Consider the following 26,066-nt stretch of genomic DNA (forward strand, 5'->3'; position numbering starts at 1 on the left):
CAGACGTCCTATTTCGGTCTGCGAGGAATGCGGCAGGGAAGACGTTATCTGGTGGTAGATAGACGCAGCGCCGCGCAGACTGGACGCGAGTCACGATGAGGTCACCACGAGGCTGGAAGAGAAATCTACACACACCTAAAGAGTCCGAACTCTTCTTAGAGAGTCTGAAATTGTTACAATTTGTACAGATCTGGTTATTAAAGATACACACCATATTACCAAAAGTATTGGGACGCCGGCCTTTACACGCACATGAACATTAATGACATCCCAGTCTTAGTCCGGAGGGTTCAATATTGAGTTGGCCCCGCCCTTTGCGGCTATAACAGCTCCACCTCTTCTGGGAAGGCCGTCCACAAGGTTTAGGAGTGTGTCTATGGGAAGGTTTGACCATTCTCCGATATTTGGCCGTTTTTTTACATGGCCGCTAGCGGTGCCACGGATCCGGAGCTAGGCCGAAGCCGCGGCTTTTCCTGATGCTGGATTGCCGCCGCGGTCACAGCATCAGGAAAGACCGCGGCTTCGGCCTAGCTCCGGAGCCGCTGCCATCTTGGTACACCCAGCGTGGCGGCCCTCCTCTGTTTACGCCCACAGAGGAGGAGGGGCCCGCGCTCATGGGACACACACCACTCTCTGGTGTCTGTAGTGGGGGGGGGGTGTCTATACTGGTTGGAGAGGGGATCTGTACTGAGGGGGGTGACACCATTTTTTTTTATGCACCAGTGCCACTTGCCATCCAGTGCCAATTAGTGCCACCTTCCATCCAGTGCCATCTGCTAATGCCACCTGCCAGTGCCACCATCCAGTGCCAATTAGTGCCACCTTCCATCCAGTGCCAACTAAAGCCATCAGTGCCACCTGCCAATGCCAACCAGTGCTAACTATTTCCACCCAGTGCCAATTAGTGCCACCTGCCAGTCAGTGCCAACTGGTGCCACTTGCCAGTGTCACCTGTTGGTGCCATCTGCCAATCAGTGCCACCTGCCAGTGTCAATTAGTGCCACCTGCCAGTGCCAATAAGTGCTACCTGCCAATCAGTGCCATCTGCTAGTACCATATTCCAGTGCCATCCAGTGCAACATGCCAGTGCCAATAAGTGCCTTCTGCTAGTGCCATCTTCCAGTGCCAATTAGTGCCATCCAGTGCCACGAGCCAGTGCCACCAAAAAAAATAAAAAAATCGGCCTATAATATCAGCCGCAAAAATCGGCATCATATATCGGCCGCCCTGATTTCTAAATATCGGCATCGGCCAGAGAAAAACCCGCGGGGGGGGGGGTGGAAAGGGGCGTTACTCCCGCGGGTGCAAATACCTGTATTATACATGTATCTGCACCCCCCTCCCTCCTGAAAGGTTCTGTATGTGACACCGGAGGGGTGGTGGGGGAAGGGTTCCCGAAAAGTGGAGGTTCACGTTTATGTGTGGACCTCCGCTTTAACCCTTTCATGCCCAAGCCGATTCCTGACATTTGTTGCTTACAAGTTAAAAATCCGTGTTTCTTGCTGGCAATTTTTTTAGAGAGAGAGAAAGAGAGAGCTATAGATAGAGATGGGGGGGAGAGAGAGAGATATAGCTGGAGAGGGGGAGAGAGAGATATAGCTGGAGAGGGGGAGAGAGAGAGATGGCTAGAGAGGGGGAGAGAGATATAGCTGGAGAGAGGGAGAGAGATAGAGCTGGAGAGGGGGAGAGAGATATAGCTGGAGAGAGGGGGAGAGCGATATAGCTGGAGAGAGGGAGAGCAATATAGCTGGAGAGAGGGAGAGAGATAGAGCTGGAGAGGGGCAGAGAGATGGAGCTGGAGAGGGGGGGCAGAGAGATAGAGCTGGAGAGGGGGAGAGAGATAGAGCTGGAGAGGGGGGGCAGAGAGATAGAGCTGGAGAGGGGGAGAGAGATAGCTGGAGAGGGGGAGAGAGATAGAGCTGGAGAGGGGGGGCAGAGAGATAGAGCTGGAGAGGGGGAGAGAGATAGCTGGAGAGGGGGAGAGAGAGGTAGCTGGAGAGGGGGAGAGAGAGGTAGCTGGAGAGGGGGAGAGAGAGGTAGCTGGAGAGGGGGGGAGAGAGAGATAGCTGGAGAGAGAGCTAGAGCTGGAGAGGGGGAGAGAGATAGAGCTGGAGAGGGGGGGGAGAGATAGAGCTGGAGAGGGGGGGCAGAGAGATAGAGCTGGAGAGGGGGAGAGAGAGGTAGCTGGAGAGGGGGAGAGAGAGGTAGCTGGAGAGGGGGAGAGAGAGGTAGCTGGAGAGGGGGAGAGAGAGGTAGCTGGAGAGGGGGAGAGAGAGGTAGCTGGAGAGGGGGAGAGAGAGGTAGCTGGAGAGGGGGAGAGAGAGGTAGCTGGAGAGGGGGGGAGAGAGAGATAGCTGGAGAGAGAGCTAGAGCTGGAGAGGGGGAGAGAGATAGAGCTGGAGAGGGGGGGAGAGAGATAGAGCTGGAGAGAGGGGGAGAGAGATAGAGCTGGAGAGGGGGAGAGAGATAGAGCTGGAGAGGGGGGGCAGAGAGATAGAGCTGGAGAGGGGGAGAGAGATAGAGCTGGAGAGGGGGAGAGAGATAGAGCTGGAGAGGGGGAGAGAGATAGAGGGGGAGATATCGCTGGAGAGGGGGGGAGAGAGATAGAGCTGGAGAGGGGAGAGAGATATAGCTGGAGAGAGATAAAGCTGGAGAGGGGGGAGAGAGAGAGCGATATATATATATAATTTTATCCATCAATACAATTCAAATAATAAAAGCAAAGTAGCGAATGTAAATAATGTGATGTCTGAAATTACTGAATTTGTATGGCTCAACGCGTTTCATGGACATTATCCACTTTTTCAGGAGCTGACAGATCAATTATTCATTCCCAAAAACATCTGTACAAAAATATTAAGAAATATGTTTACATTTAGCGGCTTTTAGCCACAATCAATTGTTCTTACTAGAGAGCCAATCGCCTGCTCTAAAAAAAACGGTACCGGGGGAGGGATTTGGGAATGATGCCTGCAGCTTCATATCACTCCGGTTTAACCCCTTCAAGCCAGGAACACAAATTTGCGTACGGTCGGGGTTATTTTGTGTAGAATAAAAGAAAATTAAAAATGAAATTATCCGTGTCGGTGTGTAGAATACAAAAATAACATTAAAGAAAAAAGGAAAATGCGCACCATAGTTTTCTGGGCTGTACTCCGGGTACAAACAACAAATAACTGACACGTATGTGACATCGCTGCGATCGTCAGGAACGGGAGAATTTATTTAAAATGTATAATAATGGCAAGAAATCTATAACAAAATTAGAAAAAGTTGTTGTTTTTTTTTTTTTTACTATTTTTGGCCGGTTTTCTTTTGATAATAACAAAAATAATCTCTTGCCGTTCATCACCAAAAAAAAACAAAACAATTTGTCCTGGAAGAAAAACGCGGATAACGCACCTGGATACACAGAGTAGTTGTGATGAGATGTACGCTTTTACAAAAAAATGTCAAAGTTGCAGAATTGTGCTTGGGCATTTACATTTGGGGTTGTGTAACTCTGTGCTCGGGGGAGCGTAGGAAGCGATGCACTGCGTTCAGATAAAAAAAAAAAAAAAGTATCGCAGACGCTTCTCGGCTGTGTTGATGGAAGCGCACTAATACGGCTCCAGTCACTTTGGTTAAGTTGATTGTGAGTAACTCTGGGGGGGGGGGTTGTTATTTGATAGTGTTAGGCAGTCAGGGAGGCAATCCTGTTATCAGCAGGAGGTCAGCAAAGGTCGCACCTCGAGGGACCTTTTCTGCGACGCGAATCGCACTGAAGTAAAACTAAATACAGAGACAGATGTGAACGTTTCATTAGTAGGTCTGCAGAGCTGTAACCCTTCAAGACTTGTTACTTAGGCCCCTTTCACACTGGGGGGGGGGGGGGTGTCGTCAGCAGTAACTGTGACTACTACAGTGACTTCCAGCTTCCTCAGGGATCTCGCAGCTATGGCACAGAATCTCATTGGTTCAGACTGATAACAAAGTAAAAATTGCAATACCGTGATATCCACTTTAATGTCAGAATAATGGCTCACAATGTGTGCCGATACAATGTGTGCCGATACAAGTCCCCGATACAATGCGTGCCCCGATACAATGCGTGCCCCGATACAATGCGTGCCCCGATACAATGCGTGCCCCGATACAATGCGTCCCGATACAATGTGTGCCCCGATACAATGCGTGCCCCGATACAATGCGTGCCCCGATACAATGCGTGCCCCGATACAATGCGTGCCGATACAATGCGTCCCCGATACAATGCGTCCCCGATACAATGCGTCCCCGATACAATGCGTCCCCGATACAATGCGTCCCCGATACAATGCGTCGCCGATACAATGCGTCGCCGATACAATGCGTCGCCGATACAATGCGTCGCCGATACAATGCGTCGCCGATACAATGTGTCCCCGATACAATGCGTGCCCCGATACAATGCGCGCCGATACAATGCGTCGCCGATACAATGCGTGCCGATACAATGCGTGCCGATACAATGTGTCATCTCTGTAAAATTGCTTCCTATATTGGCCTATTGGCCTGACTTGCTCCTAAATTCTGCCTTCCGACATTTAGGCCCAGATTCACAAAGGGCTTACGACGGCGCAACGCCATGTGCGCCGTCGTAAGTCCTAATCTGGGCCGTCGTATCTATGCGATTGATTCTTAGAATCAGTTACGCATAGATATCCATTAGATCCGACAGGCGTAAGTCCCTTACGCCGTCGGATCTAAAATGCATTTTTTTTTTCGCCACTAGGTGTCGCCTCCGTAGTTTTCCCCGTTGAGTATGCAAATTAGCTAGATACGCGAATTCCCGAACGTACGCGCGGCCGACGCAGTGAAGTTACGACGTTTACGTAAGGTTTGCGCGGCGTAAAGTTGCCCCTGCTATATGAGGGGCAACCAATGTTAAGTATGGCCGTCGTTCCCGCGTCGAAATTTAAAAATTTACGCTGTTTGCGTAAGTCGTCCATGAATGGGGCTGGACGCCATTTCGACGTCAATTAGCGCAATGCACCCTGGGATATTCTTCGGACGGCGCATGCGCATTAGGTTCGGTGCGGGAACGCGCCTAATTTAAATGCTATACGCCCCCTACCCGCCTAATTTGAATTAGGTGGGCTTGCGCTGGGGGATTTACGCCAGAGCTCTTTCTTTTTTTTTCTTTTTTTTTTCTTCTCTTAGCTTGCAGACCTGTAAGGACGCCGCTTCTAACAATATCCCCCCCCCCCCCCCCCCGTCTTCCTGATCCATTGAAATCCTTTGACCTGTGTGCCCCCAAATCCTATTCTAATCCTGAAAATAAAAACATCCTCTTTTTGGATTCTTTTTTTTTTCTTTTGCAAGCTTTGAAAATCGTAGTAAGGAAACGCAGATTTCCTGACGGTCAGAAGTTTTTTTATCTTCTGGGGGCTCCCGGTGTGGCAGTTGGAAGACCATTTTTGGGGGTTTTCAGAAGGTTCCTTCAGATCCTTGACTTTTGTTGGTAGAGAGTTGTCTGTCGTCCCCGGGAATTTGTCATGGAGGTTCCTGTTTTCCCAAATTCCATTGTTGGCCTGAAATGTGATGAAGAGCCGAGATCTCTGTCCTCCTTCCAGTTATTCTCCATGTGGGGGAGGTGTTGGCCTCTTTGTTTGGCTCTTCGGTCTTCTAGAATATTTTAGTCTTACGAAAGTCTAACGTTTTGCCATCGCATGAGATCTGCTTTCCAGGAAATAAGAAGGAAAATAAGTCATTGGCTTACCTTTCTGTTCTCATGAAGTCCCTGTGATGTCACTGGCCTCTAGTGATTGGATAGGCTGTCTTCTCATGAATATGAAGGGTCTCGGTGATGTCACTGGTCTCTAGTGATTGGATAGGCTGTGTTCTCATGAATATGAAGGGTCTCGGTGATGTCACTGGTCTCTAGTGATTGGATAGGCTGTGTTCTCATGAATATGAAGGGTCTTGGTGATGTCACTGGTCTCTAGTGATTGGATAGGCTGTGTTCTCATGAATATGAAGGGTCTCTGTGATGTCACTGGTCTCTAGTGATTGGATAGGTTGTGTTCTCATGAATATGAAGGGTCTCGGTGATGTCACTGGTCTCTAGTGATTGGATAGGCTGTGTTCTCATGAATATGAAGGGTCTCTGTGATGTCACTGGTCTCTAGTGATTGGATAGGCTGTGTTCTCATGAATATGAAGGGTCTCGGTGATGTCACTGGTCTCTAGTGATTGGATAGGCTGTGTTCTCATGAATATGAAGGGTCTCGGTGATGTCACTGGTCTCTAGTGATTGGATAGGCTGTGTTCTCATGAATATGAAGGGTCTTGGTGATGTCACTGGTCTCTAGTGATTGGATAGGCTGTGTTCTCATGAATATGAAGGGTCTCTGTGATGTCACTGGTCTCTAGTGATTGGATAGGTTGTGTTCTCATGAATATGAAGGGTCTCGGTGATGTCACTGGTCTCTAGTGATTGGATAGGCTGTGTTCTCATGAATATGAAGGGTCTCGGTGATGTCACTGGTCTCTAGTGATTGGATAGGCTGTGTTCTCATGAATATGAAGGGTCTCTGTGATGTCACTGGTCTCTAGTGATTGGATAGGCTGTGTTCTCATGAATATGAAGGGTCTCGGTGATGTCACTGGTCTTTAGTGATTGGATAGGTTGTGTTCTCATGAATATGAAGGGTCTCGGTGATGTCACTGGTCTCTAGTGATTGGATAGGCTGTGTTCTCATGAATATGAAGGGTCTCTGTGATGTCACTGGTCTCTAGTGATTGGATAGGCTGTGTTCTCATGAATATGAAGAGTCTCGGTGATGTCACTGGTCTCTAGTGATTGGATAGGCTGTGTTCTCATGAATATGAAGGGTCTCGGTGATGTCACTGGTCTCTAGTGATTGGATAGGCTGTGTTCTCATGAATATGAAGGGTCTCAGTGATGTCACTGGTCTCTAGTGATTGGATAGGCTGTGTTCTCATGAATATGAAGGGTCTCGGTGATGTCACTGGTCTCTAGTGATCGGATAGGCTGTGTTCTCATGAATATGAAGGGTCTTGGTGATGTCACTGGTCTCTAGTGATTGGATAGGCTGTGTTCTCATGAATATGAAGGGTCTCTGTGATGTCACTGGTCTCTAGTGATTGGATAGGCTGTGTTCTCATGAATATGAAGGGTCTCTGTGATGTCACTGGTCTCTAGTGATTGGATAGGCTGTGTTCTCATGAATATGAAGGGTCTTGGTGATGTCACTGGTCTCTAGTGATTGGATAGGCTGTGTTCTCTTCTCATGAATATGAAGGGTCTTGGTGATGTCACTGGTCTCTAGTGATTGGATAGGCTGTGTTCTCTTCTCATGAATATGAAGGGTCTCGGTGATGTAACTGGTCTCTAGTGATTGGATAGGCTGTGTTCTCTTCTCATGAATATGAAGGGTCTCGGTGATGTAACTGGTCTCTAGTGATTGGATAGGCTGTGTTCTCATGAATATGAAGGGTCTTGGTGATGTCACTGGTCTCTAGTGATTGGATAGGCTGTGTTCTCTTCTCATGAATATGAAGGGTCTCGGTGATGTAACTGGTCTCTAGTGATTGGATAGGCTGTGTTCTCATGAATATGAAGGGTCTCTGTGATGTCACTGGTCTCTAGTGATTGGATAGGCTGTGTTCTCATGAATATGAAGGTCTCGGTGATGTCACTGGTCTCTAGTGATTGGATAGGCTGTGTTCTCATGAATATGAAGGGTCTTGGTGATGTCACTGGTCTCTAGTGATTGGATAGGTTGTGTTCTCATGAATATGAAGGGTCTCTGTGATGTCACTGGTCTCTAGTGATTGGATAGGCTGTGTTCTCATGAATATGAAGGGTCTCGGTGATGTCACTGGTCTCTAGTGATTGGATAGGCTGTGTTCTCATGAATATGAAGGGTCTCGGTGATGTCACTGGTCTCTGGTGATTGGATAGGTTGTGTTCTCATGAATATGAAGGGTCTCGGTGATGTCACTGGTCTCTAGTGATTGGATAGGCTGTGTTCTCATGAATATGAAGGGTCTCGGTGATGTCACTGGTCTCTAGTGATTGGATAGGCTGTGTTCTCATGAATATGAAGGGTCTCTGTGATGTCACTGGTCTCTAGTGATTGGATAGGCTGTGTTCTCATGAATATGAAGGGTCTCGGTGATGTCACTGGTCTTTAGTGATTGGATAGGCTGTGTTCTCATGAATATGAAGGGTCTCTGTGATGTCACTGGTCTCTAGTGATTGGATAGGTTGTGTTCTCATGAATATGAAGGGTCTCGGTGATGTCACTGGTCTCTAGTGATTGGATAGGCTGTGTTCTCTTCTCATGAATATGAAGGGTCTCGGTGATGTAACTGGTCTCTAGTGATTGGATAGGCTGTGTTCTCATGAATATGAAGGGTCTCTGTGATGTCACTGGTCTCTAGTGATTGGATAGGCTGTGTTCTCATGAATATGAAGGGTCTCGGTGATGTCACTGGTCTCTAGTGATTGGATAGGCTGTGTTCTCATGAATATGAAGGGTCTCTGTGATGTCACTGGTCTCTAGTGATTGGATAGGTTGTGTTCTCATGAATATGAAGGGTCTCGGTGATGTCACTAGGTTGTAGAGATTGAGTACGATTTTCTGTTTCCCTTAGTTATCTACCAGAATGACTTTCCTGCTTTGTGGAAGCATATCCATTGTAAACCTATAATGAGGAGTTCATTTTTTTGCTGCTTGTCCCAATCTCGGCCCCGCAGTCCTTCCCCATTCAGCCGCACATTGGTCAGGGTGAGGTTTGGCACTTCCTGTTTGAAGGATTTCTGAAATGCTGGCATGTGACAGGCGGCCTAGAAACCTGACCTTGTAATTTACCCACACAACCCCCATCCTGTATCATTCCAATTTAAATAGCTTATTAAATAAAGTATATTGGTCCCCTCGTCTAGCTGTATTTATGTTGCTGCTAAAAAAAAAAAACTTCTGCATGTAAATAGTAACTCAAATTTTGGGTAATCCTGTGCAGAGTCCTCCAGCAGAGTATATCAGGAGAGGAGAGTTATAGAGGAAGGAGCAGAGTCCTCCAGCAGAGTATATCAGGAGAGGAGAGTTATAGAGGAAGGAGCAGAGTCCTCCAGCAGAGTATATCAGGAGAGGAGAGTTATAGAGGAAGGAGCAGAGTCCTCCAGCAGAGTATATCAGGAGAGGAGAGTTATAGAGGAAGGAGCAGAGTCCTCCAGCAGAGTATATCAGGAGAGGAGAGTTATAGAGGAAGGAGCAGAGTCCTCCAGCAGAGTATATCAGGAGAGGAGAGTTATAGAGGAAGGAGCAGAGTCCTCCAGCAGAGTATGTCAGGAGAGGAGAGTTATAGAGGAAGGAGCAGAGTCCTCCAGCAGAGTATATCAGGAGAGTTATAGAGGAAGGAGCAGAGTCCTCCAGCAGAGTATATCAGGAGATGAGAGTTATAGAGGAAGGAGCAGAGTCCTCCAGCAGAGTATATCAGGAGAGTTATAGAGGAAGGAGCAGAGTCCTCCAGCAGTGCAGAGTATATCAGAACATACAATACTTTTTTCTATAGTGATCGTATTTGGAAGGAGAAGATTTTTAGTTATGTTTTTATTTCGCACAAAGGCGATAACATTTTTTTTGCCCCCTGATTGGCCATCATGGAAAGTTTGGTTATTGGTGGTTCGTATGGCAGAAGATATGTTGTGAAGAACTTGCAGGGGGCGCTGAAGAGCAGATCTATCACTCACAGGTGCTCCCGAGGGGGTTCTATGGGGGGCTGGAGGTCACACTTGGCTACCTATGAAGGATAGAATTAGGAGGACTTGTGATAAGGTTGGGGGTGGTTGGGCCTCAGTGGGTGAGCTGCCATGTGGTGAGTGTCCTTGGAGCCGGGCCAGGCTTCGGTACATTCCAGCATTCCTCTCGCTGATACACCGCTTCTCTCCGGCCACAGAATCCACATTCCACACGGAGTATGTGTTTATTTCCCTTTCATTAGGGGGGACTCGGGGAATCGAGCGTCTTTGTTCAGATTTCCTTGTCTTGGGGGCCCCTTTTTCTCAAATGTTGGGTTTTTTGTAAATGTACGGAGTAAGGGCAGCGACTTCCTCGCTCTTCATATCTGGTTGATGACCGACGACTTCATTCGATAAGATTCAACCCAGTAGATTGAAATCCTAAAGAAGAAAGGCAAATGTCATTTTTGATGGAGGACAGTGATGGGGTGCTATTTGGGGGGGGGGGGCACCATTGGAGGCTTTCTCCCGAGTTGGCTCTGTTTCCAAAGTGAGGCTTGGTCCTGCTCCAGCCTTACTGTGATTGACAGTAGGGGTAGGCAATGGCTCCTGATGCTGTCTCTGAGCCGATGAGGAGGGAGAGAGCCACTGCTCTGGTGCATAGTGCTGGATCAAGATCCCCGTAGGAAATGCTCCACTTTAGGCAAACTCTGTCACTGATGCAGTCATTTAGGATCCTACATGTAGATCTGTACTCACAAATTTTCCTGAATGCTTGGATCCCTCCTTCCTTCCAATATCAGCCAGACATTTCTCCTGTGAACTCTTCAGACCACATACACAGTTAAAAACCCTAAATCAGTTCTAGCTGGATCCAGTAGATCAGACCCCCCAGCTCTGACACAGCTGGTTCCTTGACCATCACTAGAACAGGCCCCCTTGCTAGAACCTCGATGAGATCTAGAACAGGAACCCCAGGCAAGCACTAAAACAGGCCCCCCCCCCCCAGTTCTGACACTACAGCCCCCCCCCCCCCCAGCTGTGGCTGAGCTGAGACCTTGGTGAGCACTAGAATAGCCCCCCAGCTTTGGCTGAGCAGAGACCTCAGTTAGCACTAGATCAGGCCCTCCAGCTCTGGCTGAGCAGAGACCTCGGTGAGCATTAGAATAAGCCCCCCAGCTCTGGCTCAGCTTGGACCTCAATGAGCACAAGAACAGGCCCCCCATCTCTGGCTGAGCAGAGACCTTGTAAGCATTAGAATAAGCCCCCCATCTCTGGCTGAGCTTTGACCTCGGTGAGCACTAGAATAGACCCCCCATCTCTGGCTGAGCTTGGACCTCGGTGAGCACTGGAATACTAGACCCCCAGCTCTGGCTCAGCTTGGACCTCAATGAGTACAAGAACAGGCCCCCCATCTCTGGCTGAGCAGAGACCTTGGTGAGCACTAGATTAGGCCCCCTAGCTCTGGCTGAGCAGAGACCTTGGTGGGCACTAGATTAGGCCCCCTAGCTCTGGCTGAGCAGAGACCTTGGTGGGCACTAGATTAGGCCCCCTAGCTCTGGCTGAGCAGAGACCTTGGTGGGCACTAGATTAGGCCCCCTAGCTCTGGCTGAGCAGAGACCTTGATAGCACTAGAATAGACCCCCAGCTCTGGCTGAGCAAAGACCTTGTGAGCATTAGAATAAGCCCCCCAGCTCTGGCTGAGCTTGAACCTCAGTGAGCACTAGAATAGACCCCCCATCTCTGGCTGAGCAGAGACCTCGGTGAGCACTAGAACAGGTCCCCCATCTCTGGCTGAGCAGAGACCTCGGTGAGCACTAGAACAGGCCCCCCATCTCTGGCTGAGCAGAGACCTTGGTGAGCACTAGATTAGGCCCCCTAGCTCTGGCTGAGCAGAGACCTTGGTGGGCACTAGATTAGGCCCCCTAGCTCTGGCTGAGCAGAGACCTTGGTGGGCACTAGATTAGGCCCCCTAGCTCTGGCTGAGCAGAGACCTTGGTGGGCACTAGATTAGGCCCCCTAGCTCTGGCTGAGCAGAGACCTTGATAGCACTAGAATAGACCCCCAGCTCTGGCTGAGCAAAGACCTTGTGAGCATTAGAATAAGCCCCCCAGCTCTGGCTGAGCTTGAACCTCAGTGAGCACTAGAATAGACCCCCCATCTCTGGCTGAGCAGAGACCTCGGTGAGCACTAGAACAGGTCCCCCATCTCTGGCTGAGCAGAGACCTCGGTGAGCACTAGAACAGGCCCCCCATCTCTGGCTGAGCAGAGACCTCGGTGAGCACTAGAACAGGCCCCCCATCTCTGGCTGAGCAGAGACCTCGGTGAGCACTAGAACAGGCCCCCCATCTCTGGCTGAGCAGAGACCTCGGTGAGCACTAGAACAGGCCCCCTAGCTTTGACTGAGCAGAGACCTTGGTGGGCACTAGATTAGGCCCCTTGGCTCTGGCTGAGCAGAGACCTTGGTGGGCACTAGATTAGCCCCCCCCCAGCTCTAGCTGAGCTGAGACTTTGGTGAGAACTAGAACGGGCCCCAAAAATAATGGCTGAGCAGAGACCTTGATAAGGGCTAGATCAGGCCCCCCAGCTCTAGCTGAACTGAGACTGCAATGAGAACTATAATGGCCCCCCGGCTCTGACTGAGCTGAGACTTCAGTGAGCACTAGAACAGTCCCCCCAGCTCTGACAAAGCTAGTATCTCGATCACTAGAACAGACCCTCCAGCTGTAGCTGATCTGAGACCTCAATGGGAACTTGTGGCACTTCAGCTGTACTGCCCACAGTGTCAGAAGCCCTTCTAGACAAGAACCCTTCTGGTCCAAGCCTCAGGCCATTTATGCACACCCAGCCATCTACTGTGCTTCCTCCCCCCCCAGGGATTGGCTGTCTACCCCTTCCAGCCCACTACATTCTAGAATCCACTAGAAAGCAGGGGTAGGCAGCTGAGCCTGTATCCAGTGAAAACTAGAACCGCCTAAAATAATCACACCGCAGAGGAGCCCAAAAAAATAAAATTCTCTGACTATTCTAGCAACTTACCTAGGGGGGGGGGCGCTTCAGGTGGGATGACAGTGGAGCTGCTTTTGCTACATTTAGTAAGAACACATTTTAAACGGTCCTGCCCCAACATTTCCACTCCTAGAAATAAAATATAAAAATAAAAAAATGTAATCCAGGGGATCACCTCGACCATGAAGGTACAGATACCTGTGGTCATGATGGTACAGATACCTGTGTATGTGGTCATGAAGGTACAGATACCTGTGTATGTGGTCATGAAGGTACAGATACCTGTGTATGTGGTCCTGAAGGGGTTATTGGTTTTGTCTTTTAGGGCCACATGCTGTTCTTGCATCCTTCCACCTTTTCCCATGTGTTGCCTTTGGCTCCCCCGTGGCCCCCTCCGTCTCTTCCACACGTGTGCACTCATACAATGGCCCTCGCCATGGACCTTCCTGCACACCTGGCCCCGACAGCTGCTGCTTCCACCGGTTTCATTGCCCCCCCCCCGTCCCCCACTCTTACATTGTCAGCGAGAAAGCTGTTGAAGGATGAACACGTGTTTCCATTTTGCATAACGCATGCGGCACAAAGGCCTGAAATTTTTTGGCACGGGAATTCCTCGCTAATTGCCCAGCGAGCGAAGATGACTCGGCTTGTAACGCTTAACAAGCGACAAATTAAACGCGTCCTCAACCAGCCCCCGGCGATGCTTGGATGCCACCGCCAGTGCTGCAGGGTGGACTGCTATGGTGGCGGAGAGCCGTGACTTCCTGTAGGGACCGCCAGGATCTGCTCCGTTCAGAGAGATTAATAAAGATTGGAGGAAAGGAAGATGATGTGCAGCCAATCTTGTCGATCTTCATGGAAAATGGTGCAATTGGTGCTGTTTTTTACAACGGAGATGAGCCAATGGCAAGAGTTGGATAGCCAATGGATTGATTGTCCTCGACTACTGAACATTTCCCTTTTGTCACTGTTCTCTTTGAGGGGACCCTTTCCTTTGCTAATATGGGGTCACTTACAGTCCAACTTCTTTTTTTTTTGGCCAATCGCATGCCATTTAAGTCCCTTTATTGATCCTCTCCCAGTGGTGGGCAATCTGAGGCACTGATGTACAGTGGAACCTCGGATTACAAGTATAATCCATTCCAGGAGAATGCTCGTAATCCAAAGCACTTGCATATCAAAGCGAGTTTTCCCATTGAAGTCAATGGAAACTTAAATAATTTGTTCCGCATTGACTTCAATGTCATGCAATACCGCATGTGGCCAGAGGCGGGGGGGGGGGGGGGCGTCGGAGGCCCGAGGACACTTCGGATGACCTCGGAACGACTTCCGGAAATTTGACAAGGTCAGCCGTGCTGGCCTTTCCGTGCATTTCTGATTGACTGCGATTGGCGACGTTCGTCTCTGCTCGCGGCTCCGGCACCCCCCACCTCAGGTCAAAAGCAGTACTGCATCGCTGTGGCCTGAATCGTGCTCGTTTTGCAAGACAATACTCGGGAAACCGAGTTGTTTTTTTAAAATGCAGAGCTCGTATTGCGAAACGCTCCTTAACCCGTGTTACTTGCAATCCGAGGTTCCACTGTATTGCCTAAAGTGCTGCTTTCTGCATCATTGCACTGTGTGAGTGTCAGGGCTGGGCTCAGCCCTTCCTTCTCTGAGCTGGCCGCTCCGCTGTCGGCTAATTGCCAGCTCCCGTCTCTCCACAGTGACTTACCTGCTCGTCAGTCCTGCTTACTTAAAGTGGAGGTTCACCCGGAAATGTAAATTTTTAACATTAGACTGAGGCTCATTTTGTGAAGGGGGAATCGGCTCGTTTTTTTAAAAACGAAGCAGTACTTACCGTTTTAGAGAGCGATCTTCTCCGCCGCTTCCGGGTATGGGCTGCGGGACTGGGCGTTCCTATTTGATTGACAGTCTTCCGACGGTCGCATCTATCGCGTCACGATTTCCCAAAAGTAGCCAAACTTGGGTGCGCAGGTGCCGTATAGAGCCGCACCGACGTTCGGCTACTCGTGACACGATAGATGCGACCATCGGAAGCCTTTCGGAAGACTGTCAATCAAATAGGAACGCCCAGTCCCGAAGACCCATACCCGGAAGCGGCGGAGAAGATCGCTCTCTAAAACGGTAAGTACTGCTTCATTTTTAAAAAAACTAGCAGATTCCCCTAGACAAAATGAGCATGAATCTAATGTAAAAAAAATTTTTTTCGGGTGAACTCCCGCTTTTAGCCTTCCAGCTCAGTTGTTCTCTGCCTTCGCCTTGGTCAACATCACAGAGACTCTCTCTGGCGTTTCTGTTGAATTGCTTGGCTTGACGTTCCTTCTGGCTCCTGATCCTGCTTGCTGTTCTTCTACGTTTATCTCTGGCTCTATGACGTTTGGCTTGGCTGACTATCCGATCCGCTTCCTGAACTCTGGCTATGTTTTAAATACACTTTGGCTACTTAATATATTTTTATATATATATATATATATATATATATATATATATATATATATATATATATATATATATATAAAATTATTAAACAAGTTTGATTTAACTGTACTTCTGTCTCGGTCTGATTCATGGTTCCTGGCAGTGAGTGCAGGACTCCCTGGTGATGCCTCCTCAGGGGCGGGTCCATGGCACCCTGTACTCACAGTATGTCTTCAGTCAGATGCTGGGCGCCATTCAGCCCTGAAGACTGAGGACAACTAGTGGCAGCAAAGGAATATTGCAGGGGACAGCATGTAGGGGAAGTGTGTATTTTAAGTAATATTTTAAGAAGACAAAGTATTGGAACGGAATTAGGCTTTTAATTCTCTAAGACCCCCCCCCCCCCCTCTTAGTCATTTCTCCTTTGCACCCCCACTTCTCAGTTCAGCTTTTGGGACTGGGGGGAAAAAATACCTTGTGTAAGCTCAAGAAACTTGGAGCTTACACAGGGCTGTGTACTCTTTCACTGCCCTTATATGACAGTGTAGGGCCAATTATTAGACACTAATGCTGCCATGTAGGGAACAAGAGAGCGAGCCACGCATGCGCGCACATTCTGGGTAATTAAACTTCGCTTGTGACGGCTTTTCAAAGGAAAGATGAGCTGGGGAGATCTTAGAAGCTCTTCTCTGGAGAGCCTGAGGTCCTCTCCTTCAGTTCATGTCCTAGAATTTGGTCAAAGTGGTTAGAATGTCCTTGTGAGATGAAGCAGCAAATCAGAACGCAGAGCCTGAGTTCCGGAAAGTATTCACAGAGCTTCACTTTTTCCACCTTTTTTTTTTAATGATGTTTAGTGGAAGTAAAACTCCGGCTCGGCCAATGAGCGCGCGCTTCTATTGAGAGGCCCGGTAAACGGATGTGGCTTCAGGCCAGGGAACGGTCCTCTTGTTGACGATCTGTTGGACGCAATGTTTGCCTTCGGCCCGCAGCTGTATTGTATCTCGCCTGTCGCCGCGCTAAAACCGATTTGTTCACCGGAATGTGGCGTGGCGTTTGCTCGACCCCCCCCTCGCCAGAATGAAGGCTCGGTCCCTTCCAAACTTTCCCACAGAGCTCTGGGGGCCGGCATTGCAGCCTTTCGTGATGGAGGAGGAATTTTCTGAGTAAACATTAGAAAATTCACACCGAATTCTGTCAGCAGAGCCCCGCCCCCCCCCCCCCCCCCCAGAGGGGCTGAACTGCTGCTGATAAATCGGTCCAAATCTGTGCTGTACTGGGCCCTATGGGCTCCCGGTGTTGATGAATTCTGACTAAAATGGCCGTAAAGGTTGAAGGCGCGTTCCATGCATGAAGGTAAAACCGTCTGTGCTGCCCCCCCCCCCCCCCACCCGAGGCCTCGATGGTTCCCAGGCTGCCCCCCCCCCATGGCTGCAGTTAGGATCGCTGCCCACAGAGGAGATTGAGGAACATCCGTTCCACCATCTCCTCCGTGATAAGTGAACCTCGAAACAATGAGGATTTGTCAGAAGCTGTTCCTTCCTGGCCGTTTGAGCAGCCAAACATGCTTTGGAGAGCAGATGAGACATCAGGGGTCTAAACAGGCCCCCCAGCTCTGGCTGAGCTGAGACCTCGCTGCCCACAGAGGAGATGGAGGAACATCCATTCCACCATCTCCTCCGTGATAAGTGAACCTCGAAACAACGAGGAGTTGTCAGAAGCTGTTCCTTCCTGGCTGTTTGAGCAGCCAAGCACGCTTTGGAGGGCGGAAGAGACATCAGGGGTCTAAACGGGCCCCCAGCTCTGGCTGAGCTGAGACCTCGCTGCCCACAGAGGAGATGAAGGAACATCCATTCCACCATCTCTCCTCCGTGATGAATAAACCTGGAAACAACGAGGAAGCGGTTGTTTGAGCAGCCAAGCATGCTTTGGAGAGCAGAAGAGATATCAGGGGTCTAATAAACTCCTGATGTCTCTATAAAGGGTACTCGTCACTTGCCCAAAGCTATCAGAAGGGGTAGAGCCGCACGATTTTGGCTAAAGTGAGAATCACTATATATTTTTTTGCTTTAGAATAAAGATCTCGATGCTAATGGCGTAACCTCATCGTGGCTAACTTTACTATTTTTATTTTTAATGTCCACCCCCCCCCCCCCACTGTAATATCCACATCTATCCTCACCCCCCCCCCCCCCACTGTAATATCCTCACCCCCCCCCCCCCACTGTAATATCCTCACCCCCCCCCCCACTGTAATATCCACATCTCCCCCGTCAGTGTGACACTCTGTCAACCTCCCCTAGGCCGCCGCCGGGTGTACCAAGATGGCCGCCGCTCCGGAGCTAGGCCGAAGCCGCGGCCTTTCCTGTGGCCGCAATCCATGGATCGCATGGTGTTGCCACCCGATCGCGACTCAATGGCGATCCGTTGCGCCCCTAGTGTGTGTGCAAACGCACCAATCCCGGTTCTCTCAGGGGCGGGGAGACTGATCGTGTGTTCATACTATGTATGAACACTGATCAATCTCTTCTCCTAGTCAGTCCCACCCCCCCCCCTACAGTTAGAACACATATGATGGAACACAGTTAACCCCTTGATTGATCGCCCCCTAGTGCGAAGTCCTTCCCTGCCAGTGACATTTACACAGTAATCGGTGCATTTTTATAGCACTGATCGCTGTATAAATGACAATGGTCCCAAAAATGTCCGATGTGTCCGCTCCAATATCGCAGTCCCGATAAAAATCGCAGATCGCCGCCATTACTAGTATAAAAAATAATAATAAAAATGTCAAATCTATCCCCTGTTTTGTAGAAGCTATAACTTTTGCACAAACCAATCAATATACTAGAAAAATACGTATCGGCCTAAACTGAGGAAAACACTTTTTTTTTTTTTATTGGGATATTTATTTATATATATATATTTTTTCAAAATTGTCGTTCTTATAGCGCAAAAAAAACGCAGAGGTGATCAAATACCACCAAAAGAAAGGTCTATTTGTATATATTATAAATTCTCTTTCTGTTACCATCTTCCAATATCCTCCAATAGTGGGAAGCCGATGCCGACCCAGCTGCCCGTTTTTCAGATCTCCTTAATTCGGCTTGCGATTTTTATTGCGGATGTCTTCCCGACGCTGATTGCATTACCCATTGACTGTTCTATAATCGGTTCATTTTATGATGTTTTAATTACAGTTATTTTGTGTCTTGGTGTCTAGACGTACTCCGGCTTGTTCTGCGTGGTGATCAACCCCTACAAGAACCTCCCCATCTACTCGGAGAACATCATCGAGATGTACCGCGGCAAGAAACGCCACGAGATGCCGCCACATATCTACGCCATATCGGAGTCCGCCTACCGCTGCATGCTGCAAGGTGAGCCTGGGAATCCTTTGCCGTAAAAAAAATACTTCAATGGGAAGAAAAAGTTATTTTGCCGTAAAGATGGCGTCCAGTTTGATTGTTGTACCGTGCTTGACTTTTCTATAATAAATTGAAATTAGAACCGTGAAAAAAGATGGCGTCCAGTTGGAGCAAAGGATATTTCAGAGGTGATCTGGCTTTTTGGTGGTTTGACCCCCAACATCCCACAATGCATTGCAGGTGCTTTCTTATTGGCCCTTGCTGCGGGCTTTGTGAGGTCCTGGGATGGGACAGTTGACCTCTGATAAATAATAATAATAAATGTTAAAACTGCTAATACTAAAACTACAACTAGTTGTTGTTGTTGTTGTTATTATATATAACTAGTTGTAGTTTTAGTATTAGCAGTTTTTGTTGTTGTTGTTGTTGTTGTTGTTGTTATTATTCTACATATTTTATGGTGGCTATGATTCACTTTAGTAGTAGTAGTATTATTATCATTATATTTTTTATTATATGCTTTATTACTAGTTGTAGATTTAGTAATAGCAAATTTAACATTATTATTTATTATTATTATTATTCGACATATTTTATTTATATTTATTTTGGTTGATTCGTTTTAGTGCCGGTTCACACTGGGGCAGCGCGACTCTGCAAGGCGCTCTGCACACGACTTCAGAGACGACTTGGAAAATGACTTCTGTATTGAAGTCAATGCAAGTCGCCCTGAAGTCATCCCCCAAAGTCACACAGGAACCTTATTTTCTATGTCGCAGCAACTTGAGTCGCTCCTATCAGAACGGTTCCATAGTACAGAGCGGAAAGCGCGACTTGTCAGGCGGCTGAGTCGCCGTGTGAACCGGTGATCTGCCGATATGGTTCCGGCTAACGTGAAAGTTCCTGCGCAGGCGCAATCTGATCTGCCGATATGGTTCCGGCTAACGAGAAAGTTCCTTTAAGGACTGCGCAGGCGCAAACTTGCCGACGGAAATCTTCGAACCTCGGCCGGCATCCAGGGCGACGTGGATTTTGAGGAAAGTGGCCAGTCGGCCTCACGTCCTCTCTTCGCTCGCTCGGTCTCCTGGCTCTTTTTTTAACATCCTACAATCCACAGGGATGTTAAGGAATGAGCCTGGATGCCGGGCGAGGTTCGGAGATTTCCGTCGGCAAGTTTGCGCCTGCGCAGTCCTTTGAAGGATCTTTCTCGTTAGGGGAACCTTAAGGACAAGTCACCGGCACTTAGTAGTATTATCATCATTATATTTATTATTATATGCTTTATTACTAGTTGTAGTTTTAGTATTCTCAGCTTTATTATTAGTATTGTATTTGTGTTATTAGTATACACTTTTATTAGTATTATTGTATTTGTGTTATTGGTATACACTTTTATTATTAGGCCGGTTTCACACTGAGGCGCGGACCCGCGGTGACGGTATAGCCGCGCTACTTGTAGTGCGGCTGTACCGTCGTATTTACCGCGATATTCGGGCGCTAGCGGTGAGGTTTTAACCCCCACTAGCGGCCGAAAAAGGGTTAATACCGCCCGCGTTGCGGCGGTATTACCGCGGTATCACCGCGCTTTCCCATTGATTTCAATGGGAAGGCGCGGTATAGGAGCGGTGAACACACCGCTCCTATACCGCTGTAAAGATGCGGCTAGCAGGACTTTTGGAGCGCTCCTGCTAGCGCATCGCTTCAATGTGAAAGCCTTCGGGCTTTCACATTGAAGAGTACAGGGCATGATTTTTCATGCGGTATAGCAGCGCTATTTTTAGCGCTGTACCGCATGAAAAACGTCCCAATGTGAAAGGGGCCTTATTGTATTTGTGTTATTAGTATACACTTTTATTATTATTATTGTATTTGTGTTATTAGTATACACTTTTATTATTATTATTGTATTTGTGTTATTAGTATACACTTTTATTATATTTGTGTTGTTAGTATACACTTTTATTATTATTATTATTGTATTTGTGTTATTAGTATACACTTTTATTATATTTGTGTTGTTAGTATACACTTTTATTATTATTATTATTGTATTTGTGTTATTAGTATACACTTTTATTATTATTATTATTATTATTATTATTATTATTGTTGTTATATGCTTTATTACTAGTTGTAGTTTTAGTGTTCTCAGCTCTATTATTATTATTGTGTTTGTGTTATTAGTATACACTTTTATTATTATTATATTTGTGTTATTAGTATACACTTTTATTATGATTATTATTAGGCTTGTAGTGTAAGCAGGCTGATCTTGCGCCGTCGGTGTAATTGGCCCGTTATATACGGATCTGTCGGTAACGCCGTCTCCTGGTTTGTGTCATTTCCCGAGGTCTGTTCATTGTCACAGGAAGAGATTTTGGCGTTGGCACGCCAGACAGTTTACAGCTGGCCGCCGGTGTTTATGGGATGTGGACGTATAGCTTTCCCTTTCTGTAAACACTGTTCAGTATTCTGGAGCGAGCCGCTCGACATCTGCGGTTTCGCGTTCCCGTCATTTTCTTTTTTATATGAGGGAGATAAGTCGGGGAAATCGGCTTCTGAAGTGGTTTGTGTGTGACACGAGATCGTTCTACAGAGGAGTGAGAAGAGGGTCTCGCTATCTGATGAAGCCCGAGGTTTTGTATAGGAGTAAATCTGAATCCTGGGAATATTCCCCTGAGATGTGTGAGAACCTGGAGGCCAACTCCAAGAAACGTCCGACTCCTGTGATCGCCAACAAGGGTTTCATCACCAACTACCAAGCCATGTTTTGTGAAGGGTTCACTTACTTCTTTCACTCATTAACCCCTTCCCGCCCGCCAATGACAGATTGACGTCTGCAAAGTGGTTGTAGAATCTTGACTGGACGTCATATGACGTCCTCAGGATTCTCAGCCGCTGCCGGGGGCGCGCATCGCGGCGATCGTTGTTGCGGGGTGTCAGTCTGACACCCCGCAACACCGATCTCGGTAAAGAGTCTCTCACGGAGACTCTTTACCACGTGATCAGCCGTGTCCAATCACGGCTGATCACGATGTAAACAGGAAGAGCCGTAGAGGAGACCCGATCGGCGGCTCTCCTGACAGGGGGGGTTCGCGCTGATTGTTTATCAGCGCAGCCCCCCCTCGGATCGCCACATGGACCACCAGGGAAGGGCAAAAAAAAAGTAAAAAAAGATGCCAATCAGTGCCCACAAATGGGCACTGACTGGCAACATAAGTAAATCAGTGCCGCCCCACAGTGTCCATCGGTGCCACCCCACAGTGCCCATCAGTGCCACCCCACAGTGCCCATCTGTGCCACCCATAAGTGCCACCCCACAGTGCCCATGAGTGCCACCCCACAGTGCCCATGAGTGCCACCCATGAGTGCCGCCCATGAGTGCCACCCATGAGTGCCGCTCATCTGTGCCGCCCATGTGTGCCCATCTGTGCCGCCCATGTGTGCCCATCTGTGCCGCCCATGTGTGCCCATCTGTGCCGCCCATGTGTGCCCATCTGTGCCGCCCATGTGTGCCCATCTGTGCCGCCCATGTGTGCCCATCTGTGCCGCCCATGTGTGCCCATCTGTGCCGCCCATGTGTGCCCATCTGTGCCGCCCATGTGTGCCCATCTGTGCCGCCTATGTGTGCCGCATACCAGTGCCGCCAATCAGTGCCACCTCCACTGTGCCTGTCAGTACTACCTCATCGATGTCCATCAGTGCTATATCATCTGTGCCCATCAGTGCCACCATATCAGTGCCCGTAATTGAAAGAGAAAACTTACTTAAAAAAAAAAATTACAGAAAAAAATAAAAACGTATTTTTTTTTCAAAATTGTCAGTATTTTTTTAGTTGTTGCGCAAAAAAAAATCGCAGAGGTGATCAAATACCACCAAAAGAAAGCTCTATTTGTGGGGAAAAAAGGACGCCAATTTTGTTTGGGTACAGTGTAGCATGACCGCGCAATTGCCATTCAAAGTGCGACAGTGCTGAAAGCTGAAAATTGGCTTGGGCGGGAAGGTGCGTAAGTGCCGCCCGGTATGGAAGTGGGCAAATCAATTAAACTTTTTTTTTTAAATGCGTTTTTTAATATACATGTGAATGTCAAATCACGTGCGTTTACACGGGCTTAGCGCTTATTCTGAGGTGTGAATGGGCCCTAAAAGTCTCCTGCAGCCTTCTCACTGCTGTGTAGTCACCTTATAGTTGCGGCTGACCCCCGGCCATGTGAGGGGGTTGCAGTTTGGAGGCGGTTTAGCCCCTCCATTCATCGCCGGGGTGACTACAGGAAGTGTGGCGCGCGCGGTAGCGGGCATTTCCGGGTGACGTGATTTGGCCTTTTCACAGCTCGCCCATTTCCTGGAGTGTAGCCAGCCGGCCTCCGGATCGGGAGAATGGAGAGCTGACAGCTTAATAGAGCTGCCCGCTTTGGGTATGCCGGTCCTGCCCATTGACCGGCCAGGCAGACGGGCAGTGTGAGGTCACTCGCCGAGAATATAAACCCCCCACCTCCCTTCCACTTCCTTCCACCCCCACCTCCAGTGATTGTAATGTCTGGCATGCTCGGGAGTCATTGTCTTAACCCTTCCCATGCCAAACCGGCAGCTGCTGTGTGCTGTGAAATATATAATGGGGGGGGGGGGGGTTATATGGAGGGTGCAATGTGCCCGTTTCATGCCCACTTCTACTATACAAAAGAAGGCCCTGCAGAGGAAGACTCTTCGCTCTGACCTCCGGCCTCCCCTTCAGTCTTGTACGGTTGTACCGGCTTCTCTCCTGGACTGAACTGGCTCCAGCTGATTTCTCTGCACACTGTGAGCTTCTCTCAATCTCCGCTACTTCCTGGGTTCTGGCCTAGGCCTAAATGATGTTATTCGGGGGGGGGTAGGAGTTTTCTCAGCTAAGCACACCCTTCTGCCTGCATGCCTGAGCTAAGGGCGGGAAGTCAATGCTACACGCTGCATCTGCACTTCCTGAGGATGGCTGCGGCTGGAAATGTTAGGGGGCGGTCTTTTTCAAAGTTCTTTTTCTCAGCAAAATAAAGCATGTGGTGGTTGGGGGACATGGGGTGGATGGGGGGACATGGATGGGTGGGTTGGGGACATGCCTGGGGACGTGGGGTGGATGGCTGGGGACGTGGGGTGGATGGCTGGAGACGTGGGGTGGATGGCTGGAGACGTAGATGGGGTGGATGGCTGGAGACGTGGGGTGGATGGCTGGAGACGTGGGGTGGATGGCTGGGGACGTGGGGTGGATGGCTGGGGACGTGGGGTGGATGGCTGGGGACGTGGGGTGGATGGCTGGGGACGTGGGGTGGATGGCTGGGGACGTGGGGTGGATGGCTGGAGACGTGGGGTGGATGGCTGGAGACGTGGGGTGGATGGCTGGAGACGTGGGGTGGATGGCTGGAGACGTGGGGTGGATGGCTGGAGACGTGGGGTGGATGGCTGGAGACGTGGGGTGGATGGCTGGAGACCTGGGGTGGATGGCTGGGGACGTGGGGTGGATGGCTGGGGACGTGGGGTGGATGGCTGGGGACGTAGATGGGGACATGGGGTGGATGGCTGGGGACGTAGATGGGGACATGGGGTGGATGGCTGGAGACATGGGGTGGGTGGATTGGCTGGAGACATGGCGTGGGTGGGTTGGTTGGAGACATGGGGTGGGTGGGTTGGCTGGAGACATGGGGTGGGTGGGTTGGCTGGAGACATGGGGTGGGTGGGTGGATTGGCTGGAGACGTGGGTGGGGTGGTTGGATGGATGGAGACGTGGGTGGATGGATGGAGATGTGGATGGATGGGGACATGGGTGGGGTGGATGGGGACAATGGATGGGTGGAGACATGGGATGGATGGTGGATAGGGGGGGGGGAATGGATGGATGGGGGGGAGACATGGATAGGGGGAGACGTGGGGTGGATGGGGAGGGGAGACGTGGGGTGGATGGGGGGAGTTTGCTTTGAATAGGAAGATTATGTCATGCATCCCAGGAGTCTTCTGGAGGGTAGGAGGGGTTTTCTCAGCTAAACACACCCTCTTGCCTGCGTGCCTGAGCCAAGGGCAGGAAGTAAATGGTTCCTCTTTAGCCGACACATCCTGGCACCGCTTGAGCGCGATCCGGGCATTTGGTTTTGGATGACCTCCTGAAATGGGTCGTTGTTTGCCATGACAGGTTCTCTTTCATTCATTCCCCCCTGTACTGATCTCTTGGTACATAGACCGGCTTCTCCTCCTCCGCCTCGGTCTTCAGACAGATCCGTCCCGTAATCCGTCCCATAATCCTCTTTAAAGGCCAACTCCAGCCTGACTTTTGGTACTTAGTGTTACTTATTGCTGCTTACGTGGCCCGGTGCTCATCTACGCCGTAAGCCCAGAAATGAGGACAGAGGCCGGAGCTCACGTAGAGCGCAAAGAATTCGGGTTATCGCACTCGTCCGAGAAGCCCATTGGCCGGAGCCGTGTTTGGTAACATTTTGGTTCATTTGGTAGCTGGTGACCCAACAGGGCGGCAGTCTTTTGGTGAAGAGAACCTGTGCTATGGCCTTCTCCCTACTGGCCCATGTGACGGCTCCGATGCTTTGTGATTGGCCCATCTATGTCACGGAGGGGCGGGAGCACAGTCAGCCCGGACCAGGGCTGTTTTTTCCTGGTCATGGTGCTGGAGTAAGGAAGCGAATGCAATACCCAACGAGGAACATTTCTTCTGCTCCCCCCAGGAGCCTGCAGTCACTATATCTGCTCTCCCCAGGAGCCTGCAGTCACAATATCTGATCTCCCCAGGAGCCTGCAGTCACTATATCTGATCTCCCCAGGAGCCTGCAGTCACTATATCTCCTCTCCCCAGGACTCTACAGTCACTATATCTGCTCCCCCCAGGAGCCTGCAGTCACTATATCTGGTCTGCCCAGGAGCCTGCATTCACTATATCTGATCCCCCCCAGGAGCCTGCAGTCACTATATCTGGTCTGCCCAGGAGCCTGCGGTCACTATATCTGCTCTCCCCAGGAGCCTGCAGTCACTATATCTGATCCCCCCAGGAGCCTGCAGTCACTATATCTGATCTCCCCAGGACTCTGCAGTCACTATATCTGATCTCCCCAGGAGCCTGCACTCACTATATCTGCTCTCCCCAGGAGCCTGCACGCACTATATCTGCTCTCCCCAGGAGCCTGCGGTCACTATATCTGGTCTGCCCAGGAGCCTGCGGTCACTATATCTGGTCTGCCCAGGAGCCTGCGGTCACTATATCTGATCTCCCCAGGAGCCTGCAGTCACTATATCTGCTCTCCTCAGGACTCTGCAGTCACTATATCTGCTCTCCCCAGGAGCCTGCAGTCATTATATCTGCTCTCCCCAGGACTCTGCAGTCACTATATCTGATCTCCCCAGGAGCCTGCATTTACTATATCTGATCTCCCCCAGGAGCCTGCAGTCACTATATCTGATCTCCCCAGGACTCTGCAGTTACTATATCTGATCTCCCCAGGAGCCTGCATTTACTATATCTGCTCTCCCCAGGAGCCTGCAGTCACTATATCTGCTCTCCCCAGGAGCCTGCA

At 49.5% G+C, this 26,066-nt stretch overlaps 1 protein-coding gene across 3 annotated transcripts in view; it reads left to right on the forward strand.

Annotated features, from left to right (window-relative positions):
* MYH10 (myosin heavy chain 10) overlaps positions 1-26,066 on the forward strand; it is a 126,848-nt gene that overhangs the window by 17,207 nt on the left and 83,575 nt on the right. For all 3 annotated transcript variants that reach the window (XM_040331131.1, XM_040331132.1, XM_040331133.1), the window contains exon 3: positions 18,381-18,537. In XM_040331131.1, the coding sequence (XP_040187065.1) occupies positions 18,381-18,537 (157 nt within the window). The remainder of the gene's footprint in view (positions 1-18,380; positions 18,538-26,066) is intronic.

The sequence above is a fragment of the Rana temporaria genome, chromosome 12 (assembly GCF_905171775.1).
Source record: "Rana temporaria chromosome 12, aRanTem1.1, whole genome shotgun sequence".
Lineage (NCBI taxonomy): Eukaryota > Metazoa > Chordata > Amphibia > Anura > Ranidae > Rana > Rana temporaria.